This window comes from Barbatula barbatula (assembly GCF_947034865.1).
Source record: "Barbatula barbatula genome assembly, chromosome: 9".
Classification (NCBI taxonomy): Eukaryota; Metazoa; Chordata; class Actinopteri; order Cypriniformes; family Nemacheilidae; genus Barbatula; species Barbatula barbatula.
In genome coordinates this window covers 25,164,436-25,184,532 of record NC_136772.1, presented here as the reverse complement: position 1 = coordinate 25,184,532, position 20,097 = coordinate 25,164,436, and the positions used below count along the sequence as shown (strand labels likewise).

The 20,097-nt window shown below is 40.9% G+C and overlaps 1 protein-coding gene across 3 annotated transcripts in view; it reads right to left on the bottom strand.

Moving 5' to 3' along the window:
* The window catches only part of LOC306898860 (mitogen-activated protein kinase kinase kinase kinase 4-like), a 33,096-nt gene extending 17,608 nt beyond the window's left edge, over positions 1-15,488 (bottom strand). For all 3 annotated transcript variants that reach the window (XM_079464713.1, XM_079464714.1, XM_079464715.1), the window contains exons 1-11: positions 15,206-15,488; positions 14,880-14,945; positions 9,866-9,922; positions 7,695-7,820; positions 7,490-7,600; positions 7,276-7,366; positions 6,540-6,670; positions 5,151-5,205; positions 3,220-3,298; positions 2,956-3,131; positions 2,803-2,875 (exon numbers count right to left, since the gene is read on the bottom strand). In XM_079464713.1, coding sequence (XP_079320839.1) covers positions 2,803-2,875; positions 2,956-3,131; positions 3,220-3,298; positions 5,151-5,205; positions 6,540-6,670; positions 7,276-7,366; positions 7,490-7,600; positions 7,695-7,820; positions 9,866-9,922; positions 14,880-14,945; positions 15,206-15,262 — 1,022 coding nt within the window. In that variant the 5' untranslated portion in view covers positions 15,263-15,488. The remainder of the gene's footprint in view (positions 1-2,802; positions 2,876-2,955; positions 3,132-3,219; positions 3,299-5,150; positions 5,206-6,539; positions 6,671-7,275; positions 7,367-7,489; positions 7,601-7,694; positions 7,821-9,865; positions 9,923-14,879; positions 14,946-15,205) is intronic.
* Positions 15,489-20,097: the final 4,609 nt, after the last annotated feature.

Here is a 20,097-nt window from a genome sequence, read left to right as displayed (position 1 = left end):
TAGACCAGCTCTAGAGGGTCTACAGGGTGTTGGAGGGTTCATGGGAGTTTGCTCAACCAATCCACATGTGTTTTGTGGATTTGGAGAAGGCATTCGACTGTGTCCCTCGTGGCATCCTGTGGAGGGTGCTTCGGGAGTATGGGGTCTGTGGTCCTTTACTAAGGGCTGTCAGGTCCCTGTACGGCCGGAGTAGGAGCTTGGTTCGCATTGCCGGCAGTAAGTCGGACTTGTTCCCAGTGCATGTCGGACTCCGGCAGGGCTGCCCTTTGTCGCCGGTTCTGTTCGTAATTTTTATGGACAGAATTTCTAGGCGCAGCCAGGGGCCGGAGGGTGTCAGGTTTGGGGACCACATGATCTCGTCTCTGCTATTTGCGGATGATGTTGTCGTGTTGGCCCCTTCAAACCAGGACCTTCAGCATGCACTGGGACGGTTTACAGCAGAGTGTGAAGCGGCTGGAATGAAAATCAGTACCTCCAAATCCGAGGCCATGGTCCTCAGTCGGAAAAGGGTGGCTTGCCCACTTCAGGTTGGTGGAGAGTTCCTTCCTCAAGTGGAGGAGTTTAAGTATCTCGGGGTCTTGTTCACGAGTGAGGGAAGGATGGAACGGGAGATTGACAGACGGATCGGTGCAGCTTCTGCAGTAATGCGGTCGATGTACCGGTCCGTCGTGGTGAAGAAAGAGCTGAGCCGCAAGGCGAAGCTCTCAATTTACCGGTCAATCTACGTTCCTACTCTCACCTATGGTCATGAGCTTTGGGTCCTGACCGAAAGGACAAGATCCCGGATACAGGCGGCTGAAATGAGCTTCCTCCGCAGGGTGGCTGGGCGATCCCTTAGAGATAGGGTGAGAAGCTCGGCCACCCGGGAGGAGCTCGGAGTAGAGCCGCTGCTCCTCCACATCGGGAGGGGTCAGCTGAGGTGGCTTGGGCATCTGTTACGGATGGCTACTGGACGCCTTCCCCGGAAGGTGCTCCGGGCCCGTCCTACCGGGAGGAGACCCCGGGGACGACCTAGGACACGCTGGTGGGACTATGTCTCCCGGCTGGCCGGGGAACGCCTCGGTGTCCCCCCTGAAGAGCTGGAGGAAGTGTCTAGGGTGAGGGATGTCTGGGCATCTCTGCTTAGACTGCTGCCCCCGCGACCCGGCCCCGGATAAGCGGTAGAAAATGAATGAATGAATGAATGAACAACGGTGATTGGTCTCATCAGCAACAACGATGAGACTGCATACAGGGAGGAGGTCCGGCACCTGGCCACATGGTGCTCAGACAACAACCTGCTCCTTAACAACTCCAAGACAAAGGAGATCATCGTGGACTTCAGGAAGGCAAAAGGAGGCACACACATTAATGGGATGGCTGTTGAACGTGTTTCCAGTTTTAAGTTCCTGGGGACTCATATTTCGGAGGACCTGTCCTGGACCACCAACACCTCATGCCTGGTCAAGAAGGCTCACCAGCATCTCTTCTTTCTGAGGACACTGAAGAAGAACCAACTGTCTTCAACTATCCTGGTGAACTTCTATCGCTGCACGATAGAGAGCATCCTGACCAACTGTGTCACAGTCTGGTACGGGAACTGTTCTGTTGCTGAGCGCAAGGCACTGCAGCGGGTGGTGAAAACAGCCCAGCGCATCACAGGGACTACACTTTCTGCCATTGAGGACATCCAGAAGAAACGCTGTTTGCACACGCACAGCATCATTTGCACTCTATACTGCTCACTTGCACACCAGGAATATTTAACTGAATGCTCATTTGCACTAATGAACCACTTTCAACTGCATTAACTCATCTACTGCAATGTAACTTCAACAACTGCATTAACTCACCTATTGCACTGCAACTTTAACAGCTAATGTCTATAATTTATGCACACTTAAATCACCTGCACTATTGTTTAGTCTAAATTATTATCTGTTCATATTATAAACTATTATCTGTACATTAATGTTCATAGTATATAGTCATCTGTATATATTGTTTAAAGAACATACCTACTGTCATATTTTCATAGAACATACCTAGTGTAAAGTATTTTCATAATCCATGTCCACTGTATAATATTCTCTCATTTACATTTAGCAGAGCCTTTTATCCAAAGCTTACACAGAGTTAGGGAGCAATAAGCGATATGACATTAAACAGCCATTAAAAAAAGACCGCTTTCAGCCTCTGAACATAATACGTACTGTGACGCGCGCTAGTCAGACAGGAAAAACTTTGTCGGCTGAAGTCCTAAAAGTTCGGTTTAAAGATAAGGAACATACCGAGCACAATGTTCTCTCACCATTCTAACACACACACAGTAGGTTTTTCTGTGTTTTTACATAACATGACCAGAGTTTAGGTGGCAGTGCATCAGTAATAACAGTCCGTCGGGACACGCAGTGCTCTGCTTGTACTGTAGATGAATGGGTTAAATATTTGCTCGAGATAATAATTACTCGAGGAATCGTTCCAGCCCTAGTCAGTAATACAGTTATTTTGGTGAAAATGTGAATAATTGCATTGCAGGCTGATTAAGGTGAGTTCGGTTCCTGAAAACTACAGTGTGCTGTGAGTTTCAGATCGAAAAGCTCATGTAGTAGGTGGATTTATCCCCTAGTAATTCACTGCTGTTATAACACAATATGACAAAAGACATAGATGCACAATAAATCACTACAACAATCCTCTGCCAAAGAATACAGTTAGCACTGAACTTACTTTACGTGCCAAACAACAGAAATCTGCATTTTACAAGGATTTATCAGACATCACAGTGAAAGCTTTTCAGTCTTCAGGTTGTTGATTTTATACCTGGGCTCGCCTTCCTGCTCCTGAGCCTCCTCCTCTTCTTCCTCACTGCCGCTGTATTCATATTCAGTCTCGTCTGCAGTGTCAACACAAACACATCATTCACACACACAGTCGCTGTAGGAACGTAAAGCCTGACTTGAATCTGGACGGTACCTTTCTCGCCCCGTTTCTTGCGGCATCGGTCCAGATGGTCCTTCAGCTGGATTCGCACTTGCCTCTCGTTGGGTTGGTCTCTGATGAACGGATGTTTGAGGAGTTGGTCGGTGGGCGGCCGCTGTGTGTAGTTCTTCACCAGACAACCCTCTATGAAACTGAAGAACTTCTTTGACCTGCGACAGAAGAGCATCATGGTAGAGGAAGTTAAGAGAATGATTTTGTTTCACAGTGCAGTAACACTGGACAGATGAAGATACTGACCATTTCTTTGACTTCAGTCTTGGTGGAGGATTTCTGGGAATGAGGAAGAGTGCTCGCATTGGATGCATGTCACACAACGCTGTAGAACACACAAATCCCCTTAATTCATATAGACACTTTTAAGAACATACTTTCATATTAGTGTTGTCAAAAGTCCCAGTACTTCCCAAGTCGGTACCTAAAAGAAACTTGGGATTCCCTGATTTTCTTAAGCTCAACCCAGAACCGATGCAGTGAGGTGGTCAGTTGGGACCTTTCATGCATGCAATGCAAAGTAACAAGCGGTGGATCTGTGGCTTTAAATCAACTTATTACACGGCTCATTTGAATGCTTGATTCTGATTGGCCAGTCGCGATATTCCAGGGGTTGTTCTTTTCAAATAACACTTCACGTCCTGATCACACTGTCTGGGATTATGATCTATTTCCGGCCGCCTGTACATTATCCCTTACATAAAAGATGTGCAGAAATACTAAAATTACATCACAAAGACGCCAAACGGTGAGAGAAGGAAACATCTAGATTTACTTTAATAATACACAGTCGAATATCTATATAAAAAGTTTACATCTAACACCAAAGTCAGAGCAGAAGTACTAACTAACAAGTAGCCTTTCCATGCCAGTCATACTAGAAGTGATTCTAAATTTTCTTTCCTATTAAAACATGATTCAAAATGAATCGCACTCAAGATGCTGATTATAAATACTATGCACCTGCACTTGGTGTCTGCAGGTCTTTATTTGCGACGCGTCTTTGCCGGGAGAAGCAGAGCTCATGGAGCGGTAAAAGTTCAAATGAAGGGCGTTTGGCACTAAATAAACATAATAGAAGACAGAGCAGCAAAATATAATCAACACAATTTTCCCTGAGTGCGCGTGATGTGTACAGCTCAGTTATGTACACGCGCTGCTCAATTCAAACTAAAATCTGATGTTTGGATTGAGCATTATGTCTCGCAGACGGTGTGGATGGTATAAAGCCAAGCTGGGTGAAAACATGTCATACGGTGGTCACCGAATGTTGCTGCTTGTCAGGGGACTGCGACTCGTCTTTCCTGTACTCAGACAGGAGCGGGAGAGCCAATGTTGCCATTTTCACCACCATGCTAATCTTTGTATCTGCTCGACGCGCGACCATGTAGAGACTGAAATGACATGCCGCCATGTAAATAAGATAAATAACAATGCTTTTTAGTTTGATTAAAAGAACAAGGTTAGACATGTTATATATGAAAGGTAACCCTTCAATGACTTCTCTTGTGATCTGGCGCTATAAAGAAAATACATTTAACTTGACACTCAAGGGGACCGGGGGTATCGTTGGAGAGCCGGGGCGCCTCCTAAGGTAGTGGTAGGGGAAACACTGTTACACCTTTTATTTTCAAGCACATGGATTTTGGATACATCGATATATGACAATCAATGCGTATGTGATTCATATCAGACAGTTTTTGTTTGAGTGAAAACTTACAGAACAGACATGTGTCACTCATTCAGTTTTTTGTTCAGACGAGAGCACGCGTTTATAAAATGTTGACAGAACAACCTTTCTTTGTTTACAAATTGTATACATGCAACTGTTTTATAAAAGCTTTTAAAGACAAGGAAATATCAAGCCCTTATGATGAAGAAATAATAAATAAAATAATTATTTCAAATTGTTTATAAAAATCATTATTGAGTATGGAGTGTATATTAATGTATAATGCCGGAGTTTAATGAAGTGAGTTGAATACAAGGAACTGTATATAGACACACGCGATTGCTTATTGCCAAGTGTTCTTTGTTTTCTCCTTTCTCTTTCGCTATTTATATATAACAAATATTGCTAGACCTATATTTATTGTCTGTACAGCTTCTCAGAAACGAAGCACATTGTGAAAAGCAGTAAAGAAATGAGCTGAAATGGAATGATGTAAAGTACTCACGAGGAGCTCCCTCAGCCATCTCTATAGCCGTGATGCCACAGGACCACAAATCACTCTGCAGAGAAACAGATCATCATTATAACACCCGTACATGAACTGCAGTGCACGAATCATGTGCTCATACGTGTGTCCAGAGAGTGAAGACTCTAGGGAATATACAGAACCTTCTGGCTGGAAAATCAACTGAAACATGTCAGTATTGTATTGTGACCTTCACTATAGGGTCGGTTTCCTGGACAGGGATTTCATTAAACCAGGACTAGGCCTTTGTCAAAACTACTTGAATCTCCTAATTTAACAAACATGCCTTACAAAGAACATCAATGGTGTCCATTCTGAGACAACACAATGGCAGCGATGCATTTCAACATGTGTCAGTACAAGCTGTGTCCAGTGTAGACAGAGCTTACATTTATTTTAGTCTGGGACTAGATCTAAGCCCTGTCTGGGAAAATGTTGTAATCAGAATGTTAAATTCAAAATGCTATCACACAAACATGGGCATCATAAGATTAATATTTGCGATAGTAAATGTAAAAAGAATTGTCTGCCAGATGTAACTGATGACAGACACATGAGGAGAAATACCTGTCACTTTATCAAAAGGGTTCATGCCCTTTCAGGTACAAGAATAGATAACCGAATCGCTGAAGAGAGCTTCATCATTCAAACATACTGAAGTGTGTCAATCCAAAAGAGTTTGCACTCGTCTCGGCAACAGCACTTCAATGTTGCTACCTCTCGATTTGGCTCCTTAACCTCATATTCAACAAAACTACAGAGACGACATCATGAATGAACATAAATCAGCTCTTTTCTTCTGCTTTTACCAACATGACCAAGACCATCATGTTGTCTCGTCTCCTGTTGATTACAGTGTGGGAGTTTGTATTCAATGTTTGCCATAAGTCTACATACTACGCTACAGCTGCATGATAAATGGCCATGGCCAGTAAATCCTGTCTAAATCGATCTGCCTAGAACCATTACGAAAAGGGTTATGCGATTAAGTTTCATGCGCAGTGGGTCTGTGAAGCCCGGCTCTGTGATCGGGAGGAAATGCTGCTCGATATGAAACGGAGTGCCATTTAGGTATTTAGGATTGAAAGTCTTTCAAAGGTCTCTGAAGTCTGCAGCCTTTGATCTGGTTTATGGTTCTTCTTCTGCAGGGCATATTTGGAGTTTCTGAACGAGAGCGCCCTCTGGATTTCAAATGCAGCATCATTTAACTGGTCTTCACTGGCAAGTTACACATAATAAATCACACCCAACCGTCAAAACCTGTACGATTTATTTTCCTTTTTTCGTACCCAATGCACCTGGCTAGTGTCTCGCAGGTGTGCTTCAAAACTAAAAATGTTTTTCACAGCTGGTGTCTTGTGTTTGTACCCTGTAGTCGTAGGTAGCATCTGGGTTTTCGTCACAGGCGATGACCTCTGGGGCCATCCAATATGGTGTTCCAATGAAAGTGTTCCTCCGGCCAACGGTTCGATCAAGCTGAGCGCTAACACCAAAGTCAACTGAAGGAGTGAACCAGAGAGCTCAGTTATCCTCAGATACTTTATTCAAAACCAAACAGAGACATAACAACCTTTTAAACCTAATGCTATTCAAAATTGACATGTAACATCGTTTCTCACTTCGTAGAAAAACATGACACGCTGCAGTATGCGCAGACCCCTAATAGCCCTACACATGTCACTGACTGTTTAGACATCAACACATGAACTTACTTCTGTAAATGTGCACATCGTTTCTTACCTAGACAGAGACATGGATGCTCTGCATTACACCAGTGATACCCAATGACTCGGGAGCGCAAATGCGACGAGATAATGTCCCAAATACGCTAATTGAATCGATATTGAATCAAATCGTGAGTACTGGGATTCAGGACCAGCTGTTCAGTACTGACAGCTGGTAAGGACAAGAGAAGGGGTGGGAATCCTTCTAAATCTCTCTTTAAAGAAAGCACTTTAATAGACTTTAAAGAGTTCCTAACCAATATATGAAACAATGTAAACTGTGCGCAAAACTAAAGAAGAATAACAAGCAGGGGACATAAGCTTCATTTAATCGAAAGAGATGTATGAGTGCAAGTCATTGTGTTAGATACATTTATTACCTAATTTCACTTCTGCGTTTTCAGTCAGCAGAACATTCTGGCCCTTAATGTCTCTGTGGATGACGTGATGAGCGTGCAAGTGGGCCAAACCCTGTCCGAAAAAAACCACACACACACACACACGCAGACCGAAATTAGTCATTCTCTGTTGATGAATGTTGAGCACATTCAATAATGACACATGTGTGCATTTGTCTTCACATGAGTGTGTTACCCTGAGGATTTCTCGAGAGATGTAGGCGATCCAGTCTTCCTTCAGTGTATTTCCTTTAGTGTTCTTCACCAGGTCGGTTATTGAACCAGCGCCACAAAACTCCATCACCAACTGAACACAACAACAGATTTAATCTCAGTCCGATTCACTTTAAAATACTGCATGACATTCATGACTTCTGTGTGTGTGTGTGTGTGAGACTGACCCACAACTGGTCATCGTGTCCCGGCGGGCTCTTCTTTATAAAGGCTCCATAATATGTGGCGATGTTCCTGTGATGTGAGTATTTCTTCAGCATGTTAATCTCTAGTTTAATCTCCTCTTCTTCATCCTGGACACACACAGATTATTCCTCAGAAAAGTCAAACACAATGTGTGCGCTGTGTCTGGTGTCATACACACAGGGGGCCGCAGACTAACTTTTTATTTGTTTTCAATCAAGACACCTCTAACAGTTAACATTGACATATCTTAAAATATATCAGTGTGCTTGTTTTGTCTCAACAATGTTTTTTGTACAGACTATGTTTTTAAAAACGACTTTAAGATACGGTTTAAGATAATCTATTTATATGACTGCCATTTATGAATTGTCTAAATATTAACTACTATTAGGGATGAAATTATTACTCGTTAATGTCAACGGTGATCCTCGCAGGTCAAACCATGTTATTGCGGGCCCTTTTAAATACATGTGAAATTAAACCGCTACCGGACAGGAATTTTTTTCATCAAATAAAAGGTCTGTGTATTTTAAGAATGATAAGAGTCAGGCGGAGCTAGGAGCAGTGTTTATAGTATAAAGACTTTCCAGCAGAGACCCGTAATAGGACCCGCAGTACTGAGGCTTTTAGCGGAGATACTCAGATATCTATGAAGATGCTTTCCAGCAGAGAAACGTCGTCTAAAAATCACCTGGATGAGGTTGCTTTGATTCAGATCAGTATGCGAGGTCCATACCCGTTTATACCTGCTGCTGTAATCTCATTATTTTGACCACTTCGGTCCTGATTTCTTCAAGAAATGTCTGAAAATGCATACACATACACCCTGGCTGGGTAAATCTATTTCCTTTTTCAAATATTTCGTTGGAATAGAGGAAATAAGTGCATGCAATGTACTTCTGAGTACCGGAGATGAAAGAAAAAACACAGAAAGCAGTGGTTTTATTTCCGCTTTGACCGATGCGAGACAGCGCCGAACACTGTATGTGTGTGTTAGAAATGGAATAGTGAGAAAACATTCTGCTTGATACGCTTTGTGTCTTTAAAGCAAACTTTTAGGTCTTTAGCCGGCATAGTTTAAACGCACTTCTCATAATGTTTACGCATGATGGCCAAATGTGCAGAGTTTATCAAACGCCACTGTTTATTCAAGCGGGTCTGCAGTCATGTGGTCACTGTTTGTTTGTCTATGAAACACTTGTGAGGTGTTTCATTGATCTTGGAATCGTGATGCCTCGAGAGGATGTCTATTTGCTTGCTAATTGCAAATTTGTGTTACGCTGTGTACAAGTCTGTGCTTACTCTGGGTTCTCACAGAGACAAGTTTTGACTCCATGGGTCTGTTAGTAATGTGAATTGGGCACCTCCTCATTTTTGTATCTATTTATTTTGTTTTGAGTATTTAAAGAGGTCATACGGCAAGAATACGTGTTTTTCTGTGTCTTTGGTGTGTTATAAGTTGCCTATGCATGTATTAGACACGTAAAATGAAACTGTGGGAACAAAAGATGCGTTCTATCTTAAAGCGAATGCTCACCCAGACCTGCCTGAAACGCCTCGTGAAGCCACACCCCCACAAATTTACATCCGCCTGTGGTATGATTTGACTAAGACCGCCCAAATGTAAACGCACCTAAGCTGGGCGTACCTGTCAGAACGATTGAAGAGGAACCTGATGTTCCAAATATGGTAAGAGGTGTTACATTTGCCCTCACACGCTTTCAGTATTCCACCAATCCCCACACACTGGTGAACTGGCCAATCACAGCACACCTCGCTTATCAGAGCCATGAGCTTTGTAATAAATCTGTGTATTTCAGGGAGGCGGAGCAAAGAGGAGATACAAACATGCACGGTGTAGGGAAAATACAGCCTTAAATCGTGTATACACATTGAATTACATCTTAAACAAACCATAATACTTCTTGTAGCCGTGTCATATGACCCCATTAACATTTGATCAAATAACGTTAAATATAAAAAGAGTTTATTCTTAGCATTTGACAGTCACAATACAGAAGGCAATTGTGAATATTTCAGTTCACAGGGACCTAAAAAAACATTCATTTGGATGTCTTAACCCAGAGCAGTGAACAAGTGTGGTTTTGTTCTCATGATTGTTATCATGTATAGAAATAACAGCATCACTTACTTCAGTCACATCCATGACTTTAATGGCCGCCAGCTGTCCTGTTTTCACATGTCGTCCCTGAAACAAAGAAAACATCAGCAGAGATGAAACCAGAGCATAACAGAGAAAAACTATTTTGTCAGTCAAGTGTCATCACGGAAAACACCAACAACTGGATGGACTAACAACTCTGTGGATTTGTCATTTATAACTGTAGTTACAACATTATGTCACTATGGTGGCGCTGTTTGGTTAACTGCACCGTGAAGCGCAAAACTTTCAGAATGAAGAGCTGCAATTTTCACTAATGTATTCCTAAGAGCTACTACCTCAGCTTCATTGTGGGTTTGTACAGTTAAATATTGTTTACTTTCCCAACATCACCACACAAGAGCATTTCTCGTGTTTTGTTCATGTAAACTCTAATGTAATCGCTAAAAGAACAGGCCAATAAAGCTAACATCTTTTAAGCCGCTGATGGTGTGTAAAAGTTAACTACATCGTCCACAAGTCATTATTTCAGCTGTAGGTTTGTGATCAGAAGGTTCTAATCTCAGTGCCAGCAGGTCATGACTGAAGGGCCCTTGAGAAAGACACCTTACCCCTGATTGATCTGCAGTAATGTGACACTGTAGAAAACTACTTGTAAGTCGCTTTGGATAAAAGCGTCTGCCAAATAAATAAATGTAATTATTTGCACCGTTCATTGACAAATAGCTAACCATCGTCTGAGGAATCAGCTGACTATCATTGATACAGGACAGTCTTGTCAATCGATCTTATTAACACATCAAGGGTGGGTCACTTGCACCAACAATTAGTCTTAAATCTAGATTAAATCAAGGTTTGACAAAAAATATTTTCCAGACTTATACTGGTTTTCCTGGTACATGCCGGTATTTTTTCACCACATTTTATACTGATTGAGAGAGGAAATACCGCAGTTGATAGACTTAAAAAGCCCTTTTATGCTGTTATGTACATTTAGTCATTTAGCAGACGCTTTTATCCAAAGAGACTTACAGATGAGGAAACATTGGAAGCAATTATAACAACAAAATACATAAGTGCATCAAACTAGTCCATTAAAGCCTAGCACAGTATACAAAGCTAAGAATAGTGAGGTTAGTAATGATTTCTTTTAAGGAAAGGGAAAAGAATTAGGATAAATCAATCATGTTGACTGTTATATGGTGAGTGAATATTGTATAAAAATGCCACACTAGTATTCTAGAAGTAAGAAAGTTTGTTTATAAGAGGTGGCACTCATGATGAAGTGAAGGAATCAGGACGCATGACAGCTGCAGTCAGAATACAGAACCTCTTAACTGAGCAACTTGTAACTACACAATGTAAAAAATGCCCTTCGCCTATAATAACAGCAAAGTTTAGACTACTTCAATATTATGTATGTAAGTTACCTTTGCATGCTATTCAGTTATTAAAGTAAATAAAGAGAAAAATGCTTGAAATATCTATGGTAAGCACTGGTGCTCCCAACTTCAAGAGAATGTGCACCCACCCGAAATCCACAGATCTAGATCAACTTTTATCCTGTTGCTCCAATTTTTTTAACTCCCGATTGATCTCTCAGTTAGGGATTTGACTTACTACTGAGGAGGGTTAAGTTATACAAAAACACATATTTATGATGCAATATAAATATTTCAGTGTATGGGAGGAATGGGGACATCAGATGATGGTTTAAGCTTCATTTATCAAAAATATATTTTATGCTTACATTGCTAACATTGTTCTAAATATCAGAGCTATACAAAACCATAATGAACGAAGTGCTGAAGCGCACGCATAATGCAATCTGCTGTGACACCTCCAAAAGATATGATTATACGTCTCTATATAATATTTATCTAGTGAAAATTGAAATATCAATCTCAGGCAAAGGAATCTAAACAGAGGTCAGAATGCAAAAATGTGAATAAATATATATACAATAAATTGTATTAACGAATAAATAAAATATTAAGCAGTAACTAAACACTACAACAAAATAGACCATAAACTAAACTCGTCTCAGTTTTTCCTTCAGTTTCCACGTCTCTGCCATCATGGTCTTCTTCATAAAGACGGGCGAACCGGTTTCAAGCACGGAGATCAGTTTTCCCAACAATAAGGCAAACTTATGTTCTTGCGACATTCCAAAACACAAAATGTTCTGTATACACCATATAATAAAGCATTTTATGTCAAGGAAAGCAGAAGCCTCGATCATGAATGCAAAGCGCTGACACTTTCTCTTTTCTGATCCTTTACTGATGCGCTTTCCATGCAGGTTTTTCTGAATTTCTTTACATGAAAGGCCACGTTAACAGTATGGCTATGTAAAGCGACTAACGTTGTGCATATACACTTTGAAAATGATAAGACGACAACCGACTAATAAAAATAAGTTGGAATAAGTGTCTTCTAGTCGAAAAACACAGTGTCGACTGAAACGAGGTTAGCATTACAGAGATAACCTGTAAATAACAAAATGGCAATAATAAAACACCTCAGCACACGGCGACCCGATAAACTGGCTGGTCGGCTGTGAACTTCCAAGTTTTCTTATACATTGCAAACAAGGACAACACCTGTGATTAAAGGCCGGGTGTCCGGTTTCCGATTTAGGCATGTTTAGACAAACTTGAGCAGAGTTCCAAAACAACCTTGTAGCCAATCACCAGTGAGGTGCACAGGACGGACACGAGTCGAGCCGAACACTGACAAAAGCGAAATATGGGGTTAGGGGTGTGTTTGTTTTGGGTATTTGAACATCAATAATGGCTAAGAGTAATCGGACACGCCACCTTAAAACAAGAAAAAGACTGAGTTGGTTAACCGGCACCAGTGACGCCGGCATCTATTCTGTGCGTCGTGTAAACTGTAGTCTGATCCGTTCTACTAGAATCACAAATGACCTCTGACCTGCATCATGAAGCGAGGTAAATTATCACAAGAGTTTTAGAATACGTTTTGAGTTGAAAGAACCAGACAAACCCAACCTGGTTTAGATCAGGTTCAGCTGTAGCACAACGCTTGGTATGAATTTTCTGTGTCAACTCCGGATTGTTTGGGAGGAGCATGCACCTGAAAGTGCGACACATGCGGCAAACAGCACATGGAAAGCATCAAAAGATTGACTGGCTTCTCGCGAGCATCAGCGCAATTCACTGTTCTGTTAAAGATGACGAGAGCATTATGAAAAATATCGAATGAATTGAAACACATGTACAAGGCTGGAATTAACACTGCAGTGAATGTTTGAATAGAAACTACGGACTATATCAACACAGAATCAACTGAATTTAAATGATTTGCAAAAGATATTTTTGATCCTACTACTTCTACTTCATTACTTTAAAATGCTTTATATATTAAAATTAGCTTTTACACGAATATAGTTATATATTATATTATAGCTGTGTTTAGGATGAATTAATAAATAATAATGATAAACTCATATAATCATTATATGAATGTTTTTAATTATAATCAATAAATGTAAATACACAAAACTCATTTTCTCTAACATCTTTTCACTTTCAAGTTATATTTCATTTGGAGCGAGAGATACGAGGGGAGTGACTTCACCACGTCAGATATACGTCACGTTTGGGTTTGCGATCTCTAACCCAGAATAAAAGCTGCTTCTTAGCAGGTTAGCCATGTAGCCTTCGTTACCATGGTGACCAAACCCACTCAAAGCCAGTACACCTTCTTAAGCCCTCAAACTAAACACAAACTTACCTGGTTAAAAACCCAAACCGGCCTCATGATACAGGCCACTGATCTCTGCCGTAGGCGCCGCTGCAAATAGCCGAGGGGGAAACCGAGAAGGGACTCCCAGTAAAGCGATCATGTTCCGGGTCTGTCCGTACTGCGCTCTACTCTTACGTCCGCTGTAGGGTAGTGACGTGGCTCAACTTGTTTATTTTTATCACGTGATCTGTAACTAACTTCGCAATTTACACTCTCAGTTAATACAACAGGTTTCTTTTATGGCTTGTGAAATGTGTTTAAGGATGATCAACGACCTATCCGGAGAGCGGTTTTTAATAGCCAAATTACATTTTCTACATCTACAAGTGATTTATTTTTTCCATCGACACTGTTGCCGTTTAGTAACACTGGCAAATACATCTTGGTGGACAAAATCAATGGCAGATGACGGTTTAAATACAGTTTAAAGGTTTACTCCACGGTTGGTTAATCTGTGCTTAACATTCAATGGTGGTGCAACACAATTTTACTTCAGATAAAACTAGGATCAACAAACCCTAGATTAGCTCTAAACTCAGTTTACTTTAATCCTTGTTGGTACAACCCACCCCAAGTATTTAAAACGCAGGGTTAAATCTTCTCTACTAATTCTCCAGGGAGGGTTATAGTCTAGTTGGTTACAAAACCTTCATGTGTCATCAACCTTCAACGACTGTATGACTGGTCATAGTCATAATTCTTCAAACAATGTAAAGAACGGAGGAAAATCTACAACCTGGATTTATAATCTACACAGACTTGAATTAAGGCATGAATTAAAATGAAATTAATTGTGAAACATGCTATCCTTCATCCCTGAAATGATGAATATAAAATGCATCGAAGTACTGAAACCATAAAATATAAAAGACCCTAAATATTCTGCTTGAGCTCCTAAAAATGTCAAGACATGAGCTTCAGTGCTCGTAGTAAAACAAGTGAATCCTCAGGAACATGTACCATAACTTCACATGCGTGTCAAACGTCAGCACACATAATAGATCATACTTGTGTGGTGCACTGAAGAAACATTAGTAGTGTGTTTAATGTACACTACACACGAGATGTGTGTCTGTGTGATGCTCTTTAACGGAGGTTTATAATCAATGTCATGTTTGTCGCATTGACTACGTCTGCGCATGCGCAACCGATCACACCCATCAGCGACTCGGTTGTCGTTCATTTCTGTACATTGACGTGATACATATGTCAAATAACACATCAACCCTTTCTTTACATGTAGACTAACACACAATAAAAACACCAGACCCACCTTATATACTTGTCCATACGTGCCATTGCCGACCACCTCGACCAGCTCAAAGATGCCGGCAGGGTCCTGAAATCATAAACATCACAATAATACTTTTATTCAAAATGCGATTTTCTGAAGAAACGTTTAACGCGCGCGGATAGCGTGAGAGTTCCTCGAGCTCCGCCGCAAACAAAGGGCCACATCTGTGAAAGACTCGCTTCAGCTCACACAGCAACAAAACACACAAATAAACGCGTCGCTGTGACTAGAAGACGACGCGCCATTGCGCTAATGTGACATATAAGTGCATTCGTGTGAGATTCGACAAGATATTCGACACTCACGCGCAGAGAGGCGAGGTCTATATCCACAAGACTCTTCGCGGGCGAGTCGTTCGCCATCTTTTATTCGGATAATTCAACACAAACGAGTCGCTTCTGTGTGATCCGTCGCGTTATAAATCTGATGTGAGATCGACGCTGATGTTCATCGTCTGATTTGATCTGATAATCCTGAGAGAGGAGCGCGAGGCCCGACAGCGTGCGTGCGTGCGTGCGTGCGTGCGCTCTTTTGTTCGCTCGCTCGCGCTGGGAGGATGAGGATGAGGAGGATGAGTCCGGGTCAGACACACTGAGCGCGTGCGTTGGGTGGGTGGGTGGGTGGGTGGAGGGTGGGGTCTATCCGCAACTGGAAAATATCTCAGAGAAAGTTGTGATTAGTAATATATATATATATATATATGACAGTATCCTGATGCAGGTATATAGAACATCTGTTGGTCATTTGATGAATATAATTATTCACACGCACGAAAAACAAAAAAACACTTGTATGTGCAACATGCTGCAAATGCCATCTGTGTTTTATAAGTATATCATTAAAGATAAACACATGAGCGCTGAATTATGGGTCAACCGCGCCGCCATATTGGAAAGGTCAGGACTGCCCTATAAACCCGTCCGGGGAGTGAACGGGTAACTGCCGGGTGTGTGTAGAAAAACAACAGTCACGGTGACAAACGTGGATTACAAGAACGCTTCGTTTCCTGCACTTACTTGGAATTTCGATAGTTAGAGAAACGAATTTAATGTCATGAGAGTTGTGAAAAATCAAGCTGGTGACGTCATTTGAATGGTTTGGACAGAACCCCTTCAGCTGTCATGCCTCGTCCCAAATGTGGTCTCGTGACCTTAAGTGGCACGTGCTTGACAAGTCTACCACTACCCAGGAACCCTTGCTAATCAGATAATTGAGTTTTGTGGATGTCACGTCAATATGATGTTTTCATACCCTTAACGTTATTTTAATGAAAGATATTTATACATGTACAAAAGCGTTTAATATAATACATGTTCTTATGTTTAAGATTCTCTATATGAAGGTGTAAACTGCTGACACTTTGTTGTAGATTATATTTCATTTTACTGGGTTCTGCTGGAAAATGAAACAAGAAAGCTTCTGTGTTATAATACTGAAATAACAACATATAGGCATAAGAAGGTAGCGATATTCTACTTTAGGGTGAAATATATGGAACATTGAAAACATTCATGCTACAGTCATATTATATCATGAAAGTAGACCGCTTAAATTGAAGCATGCAATGGAAAATAGCTACTTCATCTCAAACTATTTATTGAAACAGCAAGGTAACAACAGTGGTGCTATACCGCAAAAAAACATGTCAAGGTCTTAATAGCTTGTCAACGACGTCTTGTATGCATACAAGTGGACTTCTGCTGAAGCATGACATTCCACTCTTCTTGAAGGGTCATTGAGGTTCAGGGGTCACGACCCTCCACACGCCACTCAGCTGATGTCATAGGTTTTCTAGGTCTGGAGAAAGTGCAATCTGCTCCATTCGAGGTACCCCGGCCTCCAGCAGCCGTTCCCTGATGACCTGTTGTCCATGATGATGAAATCAGACCAAGCTGTTGTGGACTAGTGGTTAGAGCATGGGTCTCAAACTCAGTTCCTGGAGGGCCACATCTCTGCACACTTTAGCTCTAACCAGCTCTAAACCACACCTGCTTGGAAGTGTCTTGTAATCCTGAAGATGTTGATTAGCTGAATCAGGTGTGTTTGATTAGGGTTGGAGCTAAACTGTGCAGAGCTGTGGCCCTCCAGGAACTGAGTTTGAGACCCATGGGTTAGAGAGTCCAGAGAGTAACCAGACTGTCTCTGGTTCGATTCTCAGGGCTAGCATGTAGCGACCTAACCCCTGTTTGCTCTCCAGCCCTGCAGTGATAGCGGCCCACTGCTCCATGTGTGTGTTCACTACTCTTGTGCAGAGGCTGCAGTTTTTGGGTTTTTTCTCCTCCAATGGAGTTTTGGGTTCCTCGCCACCGTTGCAGACTGTTTTGCACTGTTTTGCCTGGTCGGGGGGGCTGCTAGAATTTCATAGTCTTATTTAATTGACACTGCATATAGGAATTTATTGTGTGTCTGATATTTGAACTGTGTTTTGAATTCCATAACCTTTTATGTTTTACTTATAGTCAATGTTTTCTCGTACAGCTGCTTTGTAACTATCTAGTTAGAAAGCCATTACACGTAAATGGCGGAGCATGGATCCTCCGACTTCATCACAATGGATAGAAATTACAAATGAAATATGGAGAAACTGACCTTTTTCTTAAGACATGCTTCGGAAAGAGGGGAAAGTTATTGGAAGAAATAGAAAGCTTTCTATGATAAATAGATGTAATTTATGTTAAAAATGTATATATAATTATGTTACTTAATTAAAGTTTGGAAAACATGTTACTTTGTATTATGGCTCAACACTTTAGGATAATATTATAATTATTTTAATTTTTCATTTTATTTTATAATTATTATTTTCTGCGGTCTGTTTTGTTACTTCAGGTTCTCTTTCCTTCTTTAAATGTAAAATCTTTAAAAATAAAGTTGAAAAAGAAAAACAGCTGCTTTGTAACAATGAAAATGGTAAAAAGCGCTATATAAATAAAGCTGACTTGACTACTCACTGGATGGGTTAAATGCAGAGGTCACATTTCAGTTGTGGATCACCATAACCTGCAGAGGCACAATGTCTGGATTGATCGGTAACGGTTACACTTCATTTCACCCAAAAAAGTCAAATATCCCAATCTTTTTTGGGTGAGTGGCGCATTTAGAAGTGTATGCACATTGAGAATTGTAAATACAAATGTATTATAATACATACATGTACACGCTTCCGCCGACCGGACAATAGGTTTGTAGGACTTCAAGCGGCCCTGCGCAGATCCCTCAGTTAATGACATCACAGTACTGCGGAGAGAGGGAGATCACACCTAACGTCTTCCTCTTTACGGAGCAACAACATGAAGTCTGTACTACTTTTATACACACAATCAATTCAGCTGAACAAAACAAACCACACCCCTAATTTTATTATTCCATAATCTGTTTCCTTAGAAAAAGAAAAGTTCACCTGGACTACAACAACCACAACAATGGTTTTTATCATGACCTCTGAAGTTTGTAAAGTAGTGTTTTAGAAAGAAGCATCTTAATATCTTTTTGGCTGAGAGGGAAATCTATGTTGCAAATTCTGCCCTTTATACAGTGAGTGTGTTGATTTAGTTTTGTTGTAAAAACACAATGTCTCAGTTTTCATGAATTCTAGATGAATGAAAGATTCTTCCACACATTCCTCCTGTTGTCCCGCTCCCCTAACAAATCCTCTGTTTTTAGGAAGTCTTCATGACTAGACCAAAGCTAAGCTAAACTCATCTACACTGGTCAGCTCTCAAAATATTTTGAAAAATTTTCTTTGGTAAAGAAATGTTTTTATTCTTAGTGGCCAAGAAGATGGAAACAGCAGCACAAGATTAAACAATTTGCTCGGGGTCTACGGGATTGCTTGTCGAATTTCTTGATATGGATTATGGTCTGAACTGATGATCCACCATAACAATAACAACCACGGTCATAAACTGCAATATCCTGTAAATAATATGACATTTCAGCACAACATCTGGGAGGTGAGTTGCAGTCTTAGAAATCTGCGTGAACGCAGTGGCGCTACAGGCTGAAAAAACAGACGCATTCAGGCCGAGCGGTTTGATTGCTGGGTGGGTGGTGCAAGAATGAACTAGAGCATCTAGAAATGACGGGAATCCACTGGACTAAACAGTTTTTTGTTTTGGTGCTTCATTTACTGCAGAATGAGTATATTTACTTACATGAGTATTTTCACACAAACGTTGTTTTTTAACGTGTATGAAACGGAGTTTAATAAAGCAATAATAGCTTATTGCTTTTATAAAACGGTTAATTCATATGCATAGTAAGGTTTCATGAAGTTAAACACAGCAAATATTATGTAATTATTTTAATAGAAATATATTCTTCCGCCAAACAAAGTAGTTCCTCAGAAACAGCGGCTGCCAAGCAACACAGACGCAGAACACAATGAAAAATGTGCCTAAAGACTGTGGTGTTTATCTATTAACATTAACATGTCTCTATTTTTATACATGAACATTGTTTTAAAGTCAATAAACATACGTGTAACAAAGTTCCATAAAAGGGAAGGAAGGAGACGGGAACCGGCGAACATAAACGAACTTTTAATTAATAAATAACTCGCACGTAAATACCACACCATAAAATCCAGGCCTGTTCCTCTCTCACTGACCGATCGTTCGTCCTTCTATATTCTCCACAATCTCCTCCGTGATACGAGACCGTCGCACGTACAGCTGACGCTCGTAAACACTCTCGCACCGGCCTCGCATCCCGACTACATCACTACAACAATACCTCATCACACCAGGACTGAAAACAACCAACAGAGCACAGAGTCTGTTTAGGAGTATTCACCTCATTTCTAGACTTTTTGATGTCTTCAATTTCTCTTTCATTCATTTCAGCGTGTCGTATTTGTTATTGGTCTAATTTGTCTGTCATGTCAATGTCTTCACAAAATCGGACATTTTGACAATTATTTCGCTGTACGTAACAAGAGTGGCGCAGTGATTCTAGGTAATGCGGTCAGCCGTTATATATCGGGGTATTTTATAACGGCTTCGATCTCCGCTCAACCAATCAGAATCAAGGACCAGAACTGACCGTTTTATAATCCTCCGTATCAGACAGCAGGAGGCAATGATCTGAGTGACGTCTTTATCATTTAATGAAACATTGCAAAACACAAATAACTTTTAACACCGTTACACAAGTTTCTTAATAACGTCTCATTAATAAAACAGAATCATGTTTGCTT